At 33.9% G+C, this 14,539-nt stretch overlaps 3 protein-coding genes and 1 long non-coding RNA gene across 9 annotated transcripts; 2 read left to right on the top strand and 2 right to left on the bottom strand.

Moving 5' to 3' along the window:
• Nucleotides 1-3,752: 3,752 nt before the first annotated feature.
• On the top strand, nt 3,753-4,193 carry LOC107176216 (glycine-rich cell wall structural protein 1-like). Its single transcript, XM_052441366.1, has 2 exons — nt 3,753-3,843; nt 3,928-4,193. Exons 1-2 carry the CDS (start codon nt 3,753-3,755, stop codon nt 4,191-4,193), a joined length of 357 nt encoding a protein of 118 aa, XP_052297326.1.
• Nucleotides 4,194-5,087: 894 nt separating this feature from the next.
• Nucleotides 5,088-6,082, bottom strand: LOC102609740 (hypothetical protein). The gene is made up of 3 exons (XM_006473168.4): nt 5,900-6,082; nt 5,700-5,779; nt 5,088-5,483 (listed from the first exon to the last, which is right to left on the bottom strand). The coding sequence occupies exons 1-3, from the start codon at nt 6,000-6,002 to the stop codon at nt 5,289-5,291; spliced, it is 378 nt and encodes a 125-aa protein (XP_006473231.1). The 5' UTR covers nt 6,003-6,082; the 3' UTR covers nt 5,088-5,288.
• Nucleotides 6,083-8,564: 2,482 nt separating this feature from the next.
• On the top strand, nt 8,565-10,544 carry LOC102610055 (transcription termination factor MTERF4, chloroplastic). Its single transcript, XM_006473169.3, has one exon. It carries the CDS (start codon nt 8,730-8,732, stop codon nt 10,230-10,232), a length of 1,503 nt encoding a protein of 500 aa, XP_006473232.2. The 5' UTR covers nt 8,565-8,729; the 3' UTR covers nt 10,233-10,544.
• A 1,143-nt stretch (nt 10,545-11,687) lies between these two features.
• LOC102610374 (uncharacterized) lies at nt 11,688-14,184 on the bottom strand. 6 transcript variants are annotated; one of them, XR_008054773.1, is made up of 6 exons: nt 13,776-14,183; nt 13,084-13,672; nt 12,745-12,890; nt 12,565-12,606; nt 12,415-12,471; nt 11,688-12,084 (listed from the first exon to the last, which is right to left on the bottom strand). It is a non-coding gene; the product is annotated as an uncharacterized LOC102610374 (long non-coding RNA). The 6 variants fall into 6 exon arrangements; XR_008054775.1 differs by having other exon boundaries at nt 13,084-13,507; nt 13,776-14,182; XR_008054777.1 differs by having other exon boundaries at nt 13,084-13,199; nt 13,776-14,174.
• Between the last annotated feature and the right edge of the window lie 355 nt (nt 14,185-14,539).

Consider the following 14,539-nt stretch of genomic DNA (forward strand, 5'->3'; position numbering starts at 1 on the left):
CAAAATGGGTGTTTTGGATCATCAACCTTTAACAACATTAATTTAATTATCTTTGAAAAATGTATCGTTTGGCAATGTCCTAATGATTCAAATCTCGAAGCCGCTCTATGGAACAAGTGTCTCTATTGTTAACTACATGTTAATTGATTCCCTATATGTGACATATATTAAAAAAAAATCAGTTTTAAATGGAAAGATTTATATGAAGTTCAAATTTTGATGTCATTTGGATTTGACTGAATCAGTCACCCATCTTGAATGGAATTAATAAAAAGAAAAGTGACAAATAAAAAAGGTACCCTTTAATATTTTATTATGTTTTAAATGAGGGTGCCTTCTTATTTTAATTTTTTTTTTCAATTATCAATATCCAAACTTTATGTCTTGTTTATGATACATTAGATATTGGAATATAGATATCTGCAGAGAACCAAAAATAATTCAGAAATTTTCCAAAAGGTCATAATCGAATTCAGTTGGTAAGTCACCAAAAAGATGCTGATATATTATCTGTAAAATCATGGCAAATTTATGCTAGGAGCCTAGGAACCTGCCATTTATATATATATATATATATATATATATATATATATATATATATATATATATATATATATTTATATTTGCATTCTAGGGTGTTAGGTTTCATTTGATATCTTGCCTTCAAATGAAACTATTCCTATTAATTTTAACGAAAAATAGGAGAAGAATAAAATTTTACAATATTTATTTTGATGGAGACTAGAGACAATGGCAAAATTAATTTGGAATTTGATATCAATTTCAACTTCTTGTGGCGTGCTGGTCATTTTTCAAAACCATGCTTAAAATAGATATACATAAAATTAAGTAATAAAAAAATCTGCTGGAATTTTGATCGTTACTATAGAAGTTAATAATGAAAAATCATTTATTTTCAAATTGCACAAAGTTATGCACGTGTTATGTTATAATCATACGTATCTATTAAAATTTAAGACCGTGTTTGTATTCGTCGAAAAAGTGTTAAAAGTTGAAGGTGATATTTATTTTTAAATTTGCAGAGATTTTATAAAGAGAACTCTAAAATTTACTAAGATTTCTTAAATTTTAAGTTTTTAATTATAATTGTAACAATGCATGCATCGTAAAATCCTACTTTCTAAAATAAAGTGCAACTGTTTCTATTTCTTCTAACCAAGAAAAAGAGAAAAAAGGAAAAAAGAAAAAGGATAATGATCGCTTGAAGCCAATTATTTACTATGTAAACATTGACGTGCCATTGATTAAAAATTCATGATACCAGGGCTTGATGTGAAGGGAATTTGTTTAATGCATATGATTAAACAAAATTAACAGCAATGGATTGGTTATTTGGTTTGGTTTAGTTTGTACGGCAAACAACAACAAATGCTTTAAAAAAAGCACAGTCAACTTTACCAATAAAGTGTTGGCTTCACTGGCAATAGAGTCCCTTTAAGTGGCTTGACTGAGTTTGCTCCTCAGTTCGAATCGCAGGGAAGTCACCTTTGTTGGGAGAACCTGTGCCTCCCGGTTCGAGCGGGGACTTCTAGTATGGGTTGTGGTACAGGCTTAAAGGTGACTCCTACAGTTGGGGCCCTTTCCAGATACCTCGTGGTTAAAAAAAAAAAAGCACAGTCAGCTTTGAAGCACAGCTATACATATTTATGAGACTTAACAAACTATGAAAGCGAATATAAACGCAATTTTCACCTTAAAAAAAAATTGTAAATTTTATGTACACATCACTCCATTAAAAAAAGCATCTCATATCCCATGATCTATAAGGCAACATTATTATTATTATTACTACTACAATTTTATTGAACAATACAATATTTTCAAGAAAAAAAAAATTACAAATGTTATTGCAACTAATCAACATTATCAGTTTTTTTTTTTTTTTTACATTTTAAAGTGTGCTTGAAAACTATCGATATAGATGTTTTCATTCATGTGAGTAGAAGTTGGAGTATCTATATAAATATTAGTGAGGGTTGATTTTAAGATTCTTGTGTATATCATCGAAAATTGATTTTATTCTAAATAGTTAAAAATATATTTAACTAATTTAAAGGTCCAAATATTTAAGTGTGTCATCACAGCTGTTCAAACAAGTTTTAATAGATTTTTTTTTAAAAAAAAAAAACTATAGTAAACAACGATATAATTATGATATATATAATTTTAGTTCGGCTAGTTTATCATTTTTTTTTCCTTTTTTAATACTGCCGAGTGGGACCATCTAGATAGAACCTTAGAAGAAAGAGAAATTGGGGGTAGGTCAAAGGTGGTAGTTCAATAAATAGTTAAAATTTCAACTTGCTACATCTTGAGCCAATTACAAAGCATTGCCCACAAAAGCACCTTTTGGAAAGAAAATTTGCGCATGCTATCCGGCATCTCCCACTTTCAAAGCATAATCTTTTATCTCATGTCATTTTCAGTTCATTAAGTGGTTGGTTTAAAATAATTACCCCAATTAAATAAATAATTTAGGAAATGGAAATGGAATAAGTCAATGACGACATTATAAATGAATTAATGGGTGTGGTATTTTCATCGACGTATCCGAAAAAGAGGTTTGATTATTAAATAAGTGGAAAATATTTATGATTTGGGATTTTTTATAAAATATAACCAAAATATACAGTAACAATTTGATAAAATAATATTAAAAAATTACTTTGGTAAAACTATTCATTTATCAATAAATAAATAATAATCAATGACCACTAATCATTAGCGACGAGATCAACAAATCAAAAAAAAAAAAATTCAAATAAGTAATAGATTACTACATTTGAAAAATAAAAATAAAAAATCTTCTACTGAATGTTCTATGCATAATGCCATCCAATGACACATAACATGCAAAGTCAAAATTAAACTTGGAATGAGGTTGTTCCAAAGAAGAGAAGAATAAAATAAATTATTCACGCTTTTAAAAGTAATTCTTGAAAGTTCGAAAGAAATTGGGCAGCCAAAAGAATTGGAATTCTGGGAAAGCCGAATGCTTTGACTCCTTTACAACTCTGGTTCACAACTGATCACACCTCAAGGAATTGCAATAGTGTGGATTTTGGAAACTGGATACTCGCATCCACGATAAAATGAAATTTGGATTTTTTAGTACAAGACATTGGATTGAAGGCCCAATTTAATATGCGAAAATTGGTGGGTCTATTATATTTATATGCAATCAACTACTTTGCTCTCATAAAACCTCGTTTTGCCTAATGCCGAGCCCCCGTCCCCAAAAATATTTCAACAAGAGTGCACTTTCACTTTGAATGTAGTAACAGGAAGAACTGAGAAAAGGTCATCAAAGTTTTGAGTTTTGCGTTTTGCCAATCAAGATTGAATTGCCGATTCATTCTTACCTTCCAAATAGCACCCAAAAAAAGAAAAAAAAAGTGCAAATAGTGCGAGGCAAGGCGAGGCCTCACCAGGCCAAAAAAGTGTTGCCTAAATTTTGCTGCCTTTAGGCTCGCCGGTGGCAGTTGACAGCTGCAGGGAGCAAATTAAATAAAGAAATTAAGCCATTGTGAGGTGACTTTTTTCTTTTTCTTTAAACAAAAGGAAAATGATGTTTGCCCCGGGTCAAACCCCGAAAGAGATCTAAAACGACGCTGTTTCATCTATTATTTTTGTTTTTGTTTTTCTCGGTAAAACGACGCCGTTTTTCAAAAGGCCAAATTCTCACGCTTAAGGCAAAAGCAATGCCTGAAGCCTAGAACGGCAGACCACATATGCTTTCTCTTCCTCTTTATTTCACCGTACTAGAATTTGGAGCTGGAGGAGGTGTCGGTGGTAGTCTTGGTGGTGGAGCTAGAGGAGGAGGTGGAGGCGGGGGTGGTGGTTGAGGTCTAGGTGGAGGGTCAGGTCATGGTGGGGGATTTGGTGCCGGTGGAGGCATTTGAGGAGGAGGCGGAGCTGGGGGAGGTGGTCGTGGTGGGATAGGAGGTGGGTCAGGTCATGGCGGTGGCTTTGGTGCTGGGTTAGGTCACGGCGGTGGCTTTGGTGCTGCGGGCGGTGTAGGCAGTGGTTCTGGTGGAGGTCTCGGCAGCCGTGGTGGCCATGGAGGAGGAGTTGGTATTGGAATTAGGATAAGCATTGGTGTGGGAGGTGGTTCGGGCAAAGGTGTAGGAACCGGTTCCGGCAGTGGAAATGGTGGTGGTGGCGGCAAATAATGAAAAGCGTTTATGAATTTAAGTTTCAAAATCTAATGTTTTGTAGCTTCGAAGTGTTAAAGATCTTTGTTTTAATGCGAGTTCTGATTGTCAGTTTCAAGTGTTCTGAGCTTTTGATGCAGTTTGTTGACTGTTGGCTGTTGCTATGTACCATCATTACAATATCAATTACTTCCTGATTATTTCTATATTTCATCTTCCGCAAATGGTTTAATTTGTCAATAAAAAAATTCAAGCAGAAATAGTGTCGTTAAGAGAACGAAGAAAATGAAGAAGAAATGGTTCAGCTGGGTTAAAGAGAGAGGAAGAAGAAGGCTGCCATTTGCAGATCAGAATGACTTCGTTGAAAGCAAATCAGAATAAATAAAAAATTAAAGCAGAAACGTCGTCGTTCAATAGCACTTGAAAACAAAAAAAATTACGAGCCAAAATGGCGTCGTTTGACGCATTTTCAGGGTTTGACCCGGGGCAAACATCAGCACTCTAAACAAAATATATGTTGCAATAAATGATCTTTTCTTTCCTTTTTTCACCCTCTCTTTCTATCAAAACAGAGAACGTTATTAATGGCTAGTTGCTTTATCATTATCAGCATCATCATTGTTATTATTATTATTCTTTTACAGTAATAATACCTGTCCTTTTCCAAGAACGAGGTGAGAATTGAGAGATTTTCAAATTCTAAATATTACGCGGTCGCAAATTATTATATTTGATGAACTTGAAATCTTGAAATAAATTTATGTACCCCTTAAAGAATATTTTAATACGTGTAGGTCATTATGCATGTGTGATCAAAAAGTCGTCGGGACACATTAAGATCAAACATAAAGGTTCCCAAAACTAATTTCTAATAGAGAAAATCCAGTACGAAAAAGGAGCAAACTGACATTCAAAATAACAAAACTAGTCAAAGCAAAGAAAACAAACTCAATAATTCTACCATATACAAAAACAAACTTTTAATTCCCATCTCATTAATTGTCTCTCACTCGTGAAGAAAAAAAATTCCCACGAATTAATCAGCAATCACATAATTGGAGGGGAGGTAGGTATGAATATTGATCATCTCGATGAGTATTGTAATATTGTCGTTCAGTTAGAGGGTACGTGGTAATATTTGCCTCTACACATGCATCGGTAGACAATAGGGCAAGATTCTGCGACCGAACATTTGAAGCTCACCATCACCCTCTTGCATGGAAAGCAAGGCCCGCATGCATGTGAACAGTCTGGTATACTCGACCCCGTCGGGTATACTCCCGTTCCCACCTCTTCCGTTTCTCGTCCCTGTATCATCAGTCACGGGTTAATTCATGTCCCACAAGTTATATAATGTACTTACAGCTGATTTTAATGTATTGATTTGCTTATGCAACTCTCGAAACTGTGTTTTAATATCTTCTTTTTCTTTTTTAATGCAGACATGCATACATCCATTTCTAATTTGTTACGTACCTCAGCTTATTTAAAGAAAAATGGGTTATGTGAATCATGCATATATACCTTATTAGGCTCAGGGTTAACATGAGCAGCGTGATCATCAAACCTAGAGGCACCGTTTTCATCCACGCTGACCGAAATATCTTGCATATATAGCAAACGAAAATTTTAAATTAGTTCGAAAAGATTTAGATTATGCTATCAGGGAAAAAAGTAAATGAAACAGAACTGAATGTGGGAAATTGAGACGAAAGAAGTCTTACAATGATGAGATGACATTCGGAGACTGTAACCGGTCGAGAAGAACATGAATAAGATCAGAAAACAAATGCGAGCTCTAGCAGGGGAGAAGATGGAGTTCCTCATCGTGTTTATCTCTTCGTTTGCTTATTATAGATGGAAATGTTTCATCCGGAAAGAAAAACAGAGACAAGAGAGATTTTGTGTTTGTGATTCGAGGAAATATGTGGGTTTGTGATAATGAGATGATGATTATTATATATGAGATGAGAAAGGTTATAAATTAAATGAAGAAGCAAAGTACAACTGATGCATTTCACATGATTCACGGCTGTGTTTTTTTTTATAGTTTTCACATGTTTTGGCGAGTGAGTCACTCACTGTAAAAAGTAATTAATAAACCCTGATCAAATTAATGTTTCAGCTTTAAATGACCAAGGCAGAACTATATATATATATATATATATATATATGTATATATAGAGGGTCCGGTTATGTTGAAACTGCTCTATAGTAGAGCACTAATGATCATATAGATAAATATTAAATATGTATTTACTGTTATAATCTGACGGTTATCATTAGTGTTCTATGATAGACAACTCTACCGTAGTAATTGTCTATATATATATATAATTCTTCTCTAACGTGGGATATTTATTTATTTTTTTCATACGGACACATTTTTAAGTGGAGGGTTTAAAAGAATTAATTTTTAATTTTTTTAAATTATACTATTTAAAAGTGCGTCAGCATTTAAAAAAATAAAAGTGTTTATACCTGAAATAATTGTGTGTGTGTGTGTGTGTGGATAAGTACAATACCATTTTGAATTCAGATGAGGAAGGACAAAGGTAGCATTTTGGCCTTTTATTTGATGAATAATTAATTAAGGTACGTACCCCAAGGCCCTGGCTAAATGTAATAGAAGAATATAAATTAAAGTAATGTATTGATTGCCGGAAGACGAATGACTGTTTTGCATGGATTATTGGATTTTTTAGATGGTGCTCCAACAAATATAATTAAGGCAAAATTGTAGCTCGATAAATATGGATGACTAATATTAATTAATATGAATTCATAATGTATTAACTGAGTGTTTTGAATAAATTTCTAGACTAAACTGTTACAAATCTAATTCAGACGAACTCTGGCTCGATAAATATATGTGGTTGCTAATGTCAGTATTCATAAAAAAAAGGGTGATCATTTATGAGAGCAAACTTTATATAACAATAAAACGGGCTCTTCTTCTTTAAAACACGAATTGCAGGAGAAAAAAGCTATTACTTGGGCAGGAGGAGAATCGAAGAAGCTCACGAGTAACTGCAGGAGGAGAAGAAGAAGCTATTAATTGGTGGGGTTATTAATTATATTTTATAGATCCACAGGAATCAAATTGAATTTGAACTAAGACCTGCCACAAACGTGAAGCTCAGGCCTTTCTCTTAAATGAACTTGTTTTCTGTCTTTCTTCCGTAATAATTTATTGCTTTTCCCCTTTTTTTTGGGTCTCTTTACTAATTACTACTCTCGTTTCTCCGTTGATATTTTGAAAGGTAGTATAAATATAGCTTGCATTATCAAATCTTTTTTAACATTGTATTGATTTAAAAAAAAATACAATAATTGAATGACTAACCCGGAATAATTAAATGTTTAGATTTAGGTTGCGTTTGTTTTTTTATATAAAATCTGAATAGGTCTGAATTTTACTGAAATATGAATAGGTTTGAATGAAAATATCTTAATGACATTTTTGTTTTCTTTTTTTTTTTGACGTCTGAAGAGAAAAACTTAAAAATTAGTAGTTTGATATAAATACCATTTTAAGTGGTGCATATATTTGTTCTTCACAATTTATAATTTTCATAAGTTGATTAGTTTGGTAGTATTAAATAAAAAAATACTATCATTGTTGATCTTAATTTAATTTTGTAATAAAAGATATAACTATAACATCAAATTTTATTATAAAGTCAACATTGTTATTTTATTTTTGATTCATCACAATGGACATAATTTGATTTGTTTAATATTTCAATTTAGTTAATATTATCATGTGAATAAAAATTTAAAGCAATTAAAAAAAATTCAAGAATAATACAAAAATATTAGGTTTATAGATAATATTGAAAATACATGAATTGTTAAGGGTATTTTTGAGATTTGATATTTATACTTCAGATTTCAGATAAAAAGTGGACTTTTTTTTTTACTTTTTCTATTCAAATAAAGTTGTCTGATAATAAGTGATAAGTTAAAAAAAATTTAAAATAAATAAATATTAAAAAAAATTAAATTCAGACTTTAGACTAAAAAAAAAAATCACCCTAATTAAAAGTAATCAATCTGTGAATTAAGTGCCAAAAAAATACATATATGAATAATATAAAACTCATGTCCCTTGTTATGGTCATATACATTCACAATTGAGTTTACTGTAAAACTCTTTTGTATTTTTATTTTTTTTGTTTTCCCACAACAAACCTAAACAGGCTGTAAATTTAATTTTAATTATTCATTATTATTTGTTGAGATTTCAAAAAGGATAATAATTATTTTGTAGCTTCAGACTAGCCCATTGGACTTCCGGCAAACACAGCCTGACCCCAGTTTGGCTGTAATGGGCCAATGCCAGTCCAACGCGACCAGGCTCGACCCGTTTTTAATGTTCACGGATGAGACTTGCCGTCGTACCACTCTCCTCTCTGCGGCCCTCGTTTTTCATATCGGCCGAAGCTTCATTCGCTTTCTTTCTTTCTAAGGTAATTCTTTTTTTTGAACTTCTATTTTCCATTTGATCTTTTTTTTTTTAATTATTTGTTCTTTTGATATATTCGTTCTACAATGAGCTTGACACTGCTCAAAGGAAGAAATTTTTTGACAGTCTTCACAAACCCATACGTATTTTACTCTAAACTCAAAACCCTACAAAACCCATTTGCCCAAAACTCTAATTTACAAAGCCCTTTTAGGGTTTCACAAATTTCTTCCTTTTCAACTCAGTTCCCTGAATATCAAATGCCTTCTGTCACTTGGGGTGTTGTGCAAGGCAAAAAGGAAAAACTTGTTAATCGCGTTAAAATTTGTGATTACCTCAAAAGTTTAGGCATAATTCCTGATGAATTAGAGAACCTTGAGTTGCCATCCACTATTGAGGTCATGGAGGAGCGTGTTATGTTTTTGCAGAAGTTGGGATTGACCATTGATGATATTAATGAATACCCTTTAATGCTAGGTTGTAGTATGCGTAAGAATATGATTCCCGTTTTCAGTTATTTGGAGAAAATTGGTATTGCTAAGTCAAAATTGGGTGAGTTTGTTAAGAAGTACCCTCAAGTTTTACATGCTAGTGTGGTTGTTGAGCTTATGCCAGTTGTTAAGTTTCTTCGTGGCCTTGATGTGGAGAAGGAGGATATTGGTTATGTGTTGATGAAGTATCCTGAACTTTTAGGGTTTAAGCTTGAAGGAACGATGAGTACGTCTGTTGCTTATCTTGTTAGTATTGGTGTTAGTCCTAGAGATATTGGTCCCATGGTGACTCAATATCCGTATTTTTTGGGAATGAGAGTTGGGACTATGATTAAGCCACTTGTGGATTATTTGGTTTCTTTGGGTTTGCCGATTAAGATTTTGGCTAGGATGTTGGAGAAACGTGTATATATTCTAGGGTATGATCTGGAAGAGACTGTTAAACCGAATGTGGATTGTTTAATAAGTTTTGGGATAAGGAGGGAAAAGCTTGCTTCAGTCATAGCACAGTATCCGCAAATTATTGGGTTGCCTTTGAAAGCTAAGATGTCATCGCAGCTCTATTTCTTTAATTTGAAGCTCAAAATTGATCCAGATGAGTTTGCTCAAGTGGTGGAGAAGATGCCGCAGGTTGTTAGCCTTAATCAGCATGTGATTATGAAGTCTGTTGAGTTTCTTTTGGGGCGAGGAATACCTTCTGGGGATTTGGCAAAGATGGTTGTTCAATGTCCACAGTTAATTGCTTGCCGAGTTGAGCTCATGAAGAATAGTTTTTACTTTTTCAAAAGTGAGATGGGGAGACCGATAAAAGAGCTTATTGAATTCCCAGAATACTTTACTTATAGCTTGGAATCAAGAATCAAACCCAGATATCAAAGGTTACAGAGCAAAGGGATCCGCTGTTCAATGAATTGGTTCCTCAACTGTAGTGACCAAAGATTTGAGGAGAGATTGCTAGGTAATTACATTGAATCAGAGAGTTCGGGTCCATCATTTTGTATTGGTGGGAAGTTAGTGCTACCAGGGAGTGAGGTTGTGTCGGATGAGGAAGATGAGAGTGATGATGAGGTGCTATACAAACGTACAGTCTCTCTTTAGTAACATGATGAGGTGCTATACAAACGTCGTTAACCCTGAAACTATCAGTTGCGATCCATAAATCTGTTCCATTTTTCTCTAAGCTGATATGGTGTTGGCTGGAAACTAAACAACAATGGATGCTTAGCTTCATTCTTTAAGTGATTGCATCTGCATGGTATTTGCATCGTCCAAAAGTTATTATTTGGGAACTCTGCAAAACATCCTTTGATTCTGTGTTCATATGGATTATTTTATCGATGATTCTTCTGTAAGGAGGCAGAACCAGTTATTACGTAAACTTAAATATCAAATTCAACTCTTACCAAACAATTTATGCGTTTGGGTTAACAAATAAATAACAGTGAGTTGTGAAGAATATCATTCAGAAGGCAAGAGTATATAGTCCAAAAGAATTTAGTTGCTTAGATGTAGGAACTCAAATTTGATACGAACGTAAACAGATATTGATGATCAACATCTCATCTGATCTCATAATAATTATCAGCGTGAATTTGTTGAAGATAAAAGCTCGGATGATTAATGCTTCTTAGCACTATCGGTCTCGGCTGGTGCTTGCTTTGGCTGTGGGGAATTTTGACAGCGGTAACTGCACTCGCAGTTGTTACCATCAACACATTTCTCGCTGTAGGAGGTGCCATACTTCTTGGATAGACAGAGATCACGGCATGAATTCTTTTGGCAGTTCTTCAGTCCGTGCCTCTCCTTGCAATAACCTTGGCTCATCCCACCTGTAACATAGGCGAGCAAAAGCATCAGCACAAGGGAACGAGCAACAATAGCCTGCGCCATCTTCAAGCCTTTATTAATTAACAACCGCACTTTGCTTTATTCTCAACCCTTTTAATTTATAGCCCGAGGAATTTAATTTTTCTTCTCACAAATGAGAAAATAGCTCTGTGCCTTTCGATTAAGTAAATGCATACCCATTTGGATTTGCTGACCATTTCTCTCCATTCAACACAATAAACTAATTTTAGAATATGGTTTTTTTTGTGTGCATATACCATTGTATGGTTATGATTCATTTCTTGAGGGAAAAAGGGTTGACCTCGTTTCAAATTCTTCTGAAACCCCATCTGTGAAATTATTATTATTATTATTATTATTATTATTATTATTGTTGTTGTTGTTGTTATTATTGTACTAACATTTCTTGAATTAAAAAACACCTGGATTCCACAATTCTCTCTCATCAGATTATAGACTTGTAACTTCAGTTTAGCCACCATAGCAAAAGAAGTAATCGAATTTGGAATGCAGAAACGTAGACAATAGCATTTTGCAGAAGATAACACAAGAATCTGAAAAAGAAGCGTTTGCGACAGGGGTTAAGGGCTTATTGACAAATGGAAGTTGTTTATGAGATTAACAGTTATTATTAAAGAATATTGTTTTTTCTTAAATATTTATAACCAGATATCTTGATTAAAATAGAGATTTTAAAAGAATATCTCAGAGGTGTGATTTGTTTTATTATTTTTTATTTTCATTTAAATCATTTAAACACACATACATATATGTATGTGTGTGTGTGTGTATAGTCACAATATTACATTAAGTTGCAAGAACTGATTCTAAATTAAAAAAAATAACTTGAATGAATATGAAGGAGCTTTGGTTGCTCGTCGAAACTCTGCAATCTCAAAGACTCTGGCAGTCCCATCAACTGAAACCGAAACGAGGGATTCTCGAATAGCAGATACAGAGAGAGACTGAATGGCATCAATGTGACCGCTGAATGTTCATACACGATCACCGGAAAGACTATCCCAAACTCTACTTTTCCATCTACACAGCCTGTGACTAGATACTTTGATGTGCCAGGCCAACTCAAGCAAGTCACTCCATCCTGTCGACAAAAACAAAGTCCCTTTGATTAAATCAAGGATGATCACCTTAAATTCCTAAAGTTTATTCACTCAAACACCAAAAGTTAACCGCACATAAAGTGAGGTACAAATCATCCAGTCTTCATTTTCCAAAACAGCACATCAATCTGTAAGATGGATTTGGCTCAATGGGGTACAAATAAATGCTTGATAAAAATAAAAGCACGTCAATGTGCATCAGAATCTTAATTCAGTTTTGTAATTTCTTCATTGACTTCAATCTGAGTTTAAAGAACAATTTAAACTAAATTCCAAACTGCTACGTCTTATGGCATGAAAATTTTCCCCACCTTTTGGATTCCATATACTCAAAGTTGCATTGTCAGAACCAGTACAGATTGTTTTACCTAAGCAAGAAACAAGATGAACATAAAGTTACAGACTAAAATGAATCAAATACATGAGTTACATAGAAAAGAGACACTGGGAGTTATTAGTACCATCGGTAGTAAAATCACCACAAGTCAAGCCACTACCATGACCTGAAAACATATTAAGATAAGCACCTCTATCAGCATTCCACATCCAAACAGTGGAATCCTAAGAAGTCATATATTTAGTGCTTCATTTTCAAAATAGTGATGCCGACACAGTATCACTGAAAACTTTAATAATCTCACCTCGATGCCTCCCCTAGGGCCTTCAACGGTGCATTGGAGATTCCTTGATGATGTATCCCTGTTTTGAACAAGTCCATGAAAGCCTCCTGAAGCAAGGAGCTGTCCATCTGTGCTAAAAGCCAAGCTAGAAAAGGAATCCTTGTGACCTGCATAGCAATGAACAAAAGCTTTGGATGAGAAACAAGTGACAAAGAAAAAGACCATAACTTGTGCATATGTTATCATTTTAGCAACCAGTAAAAGAAAGTCTCAATAACAAAAGTTTTCGAGCGAAAAATGACAAGAAGGAAGAGAGTAAATAGGTATCATATTAGGTAACTCTCTAAATTTTGAATTTACCTAGGATCTCAGAAGCCCAATCTCCTTGATTAATCCTTCATAAAAACTTTTGGCCTCGTCACCTCAAGTTGCCACTAATGTAGCATCTGTTTGGCTGCATGCAACAGAATATACACCTGCACAGAGAAAAGGGAGGAAAAACATTGCATGACACAACTATCATTAATAATATAACTCATCAGGGCAGAACTTATCAAACCGAGCTAAATTGAACTCCATAAGAAAAATGAAAATAAAAAAGAGAGCTTAGGAATAGAGAGAGAAGCTCAAAGTTAATATTCTACCACCAACACTCAGCTTCATATAAGAGAGGAATGAATAAAACTGACATTCCTGAATCAGCTGGAGGGGATAAAAAGGAAGAAGCATGAAGCGTTCTCATCGGAATGACCGGTAAATATATGTGCTTAATCATCAGGTTGCTCTGAAAACGCCAAATATTAGAAAAAACATATTATATTTAGTTATTCACTCATCATTTCAGAATCCAAAGGACAAAACAATTTAAAGCATGTAAATATTAGAGTAAATTTAGCCCCAGTATCTTCAGTATCAGAATCTTGATTGTTGTCTTCTACATCAGGAAGATCTGCATCCATCTAAGGAGAATTATGATGTGGAATATATTTACATATGCATATTCTGATATTCCTCTAAATGCATATAAGCTGAGGAGAGAGAAAGAAAGTAACCTTCATCATCGACTTGTCAGATTCATCAGGAAAACATCGCATTGATCGTCTTTGACTTCCACGTGGATTGAATTGTTCATCTTCTTGTTCGGTTAATTCATTGTGCGTCCCGATGAGTGAAGAGCACGGTTTTCTAAGGGCAGTGCCTATGACTATACTTGCAATAGCAAAACTAGTAAAGGTACCTCAAAAGGGGCCATTTTTCAGTGATGGGCAGTGCTGCAATGCTGAAAATTTTATAAAGTTGATAGCTTTTTCATAAGTTACAGAAAAATTAATTGACCCTCCAACACCTCTAAAACTTTAAACTAGCTGGAGTGAAGGCATTCGTTAGACTATAGCTTTTTGGAGTTTTAACGTGATAAAATGAAATAAAATAAATAGAAAAGATTAATAAATCAAATGACAGATAGAAGGAAGAAGTGTTACCTTGGCGGGTGCCGGGCGCGGACGGCGCGCAGAGTTAGGTACTGACTTTGACTGAGACGAGGCTTTGAGTGAATGACCAACACGGGGTTTTCGGAATTTCACTGAGGTCCTCGTTTTTATTAACATTGTCAAACCAGCTTAAACAAAAAATGAAACAATCAATAGAATCGCTTTAAGTTGGTAAATGGAAACTGTAATTGAAAATTTAAGTAGTTTATCAGAATTTCTTGAAGCTTTTTAAAATGTCATAAGATGATATAAGCAAAATGATATTAGACCAAACAACTACTAATAACCACCAAAGTTCAAGTCCAATATAATTGAAATCTACTAAA

This window comes from Citrus sinensis, chromosome 5 (genome assembly GCF_022201045.2).
Source record: "Citrus sinensis cultivar Valencia sweet orange chromosome 5, DVS_A1.0, whole genome shotgun sequence".
Classification (NCBI taxonomy): Eukaryota; Viridiplantae; Streptophyta; class Magnoliopsida; order Sapindales; family Rutaceae; genus Citrus; species Citrus sinensis.

Coding starts and splice junctions, on each gene's coding strand:
- LOC107176216 (XM_052441366.1), top strand. CDS start 3,753: ATGCTTTCTCTTCCTCTTTATTTCACCGTACTAGAATTTGGAGCTGGA. Junction 3,844..3,927: donor TGGTGGAGCTAGAGGAGGAG/GTGGAGGCGGGG, acceptor GCATTTGAGGAG/GAGGCGGAGCTGGGGGAGGT.
- LOC102609740 (XM_006473168.4), bottom strand. CDS start 6,002: ATGAGGAACTCCATCTTCTCCCCTGCTAGAGCTCGCATTTGTTTTCTG. Junction 5,780..5,899: donor CCGAATGTCATCTCATCATT/GTAAGACTTCTT, acceptor TATATATGCAAG/ATATTTCGGTCAGCGTGGAT. Junction 5,484..5,699: donor TTAACCCTGAGCCTAATAAG/GTATATATGCAT, acceptor CTGATGATACAG/GGACGAGAAACGGAAGAGGT.
- LOC102610055 (XM_006473169.3), top strand. CDS start 8,730: ATGAGCTTGACACTGCTCAAAGGAAGAAATTTTTTGACAGTCTTCACA.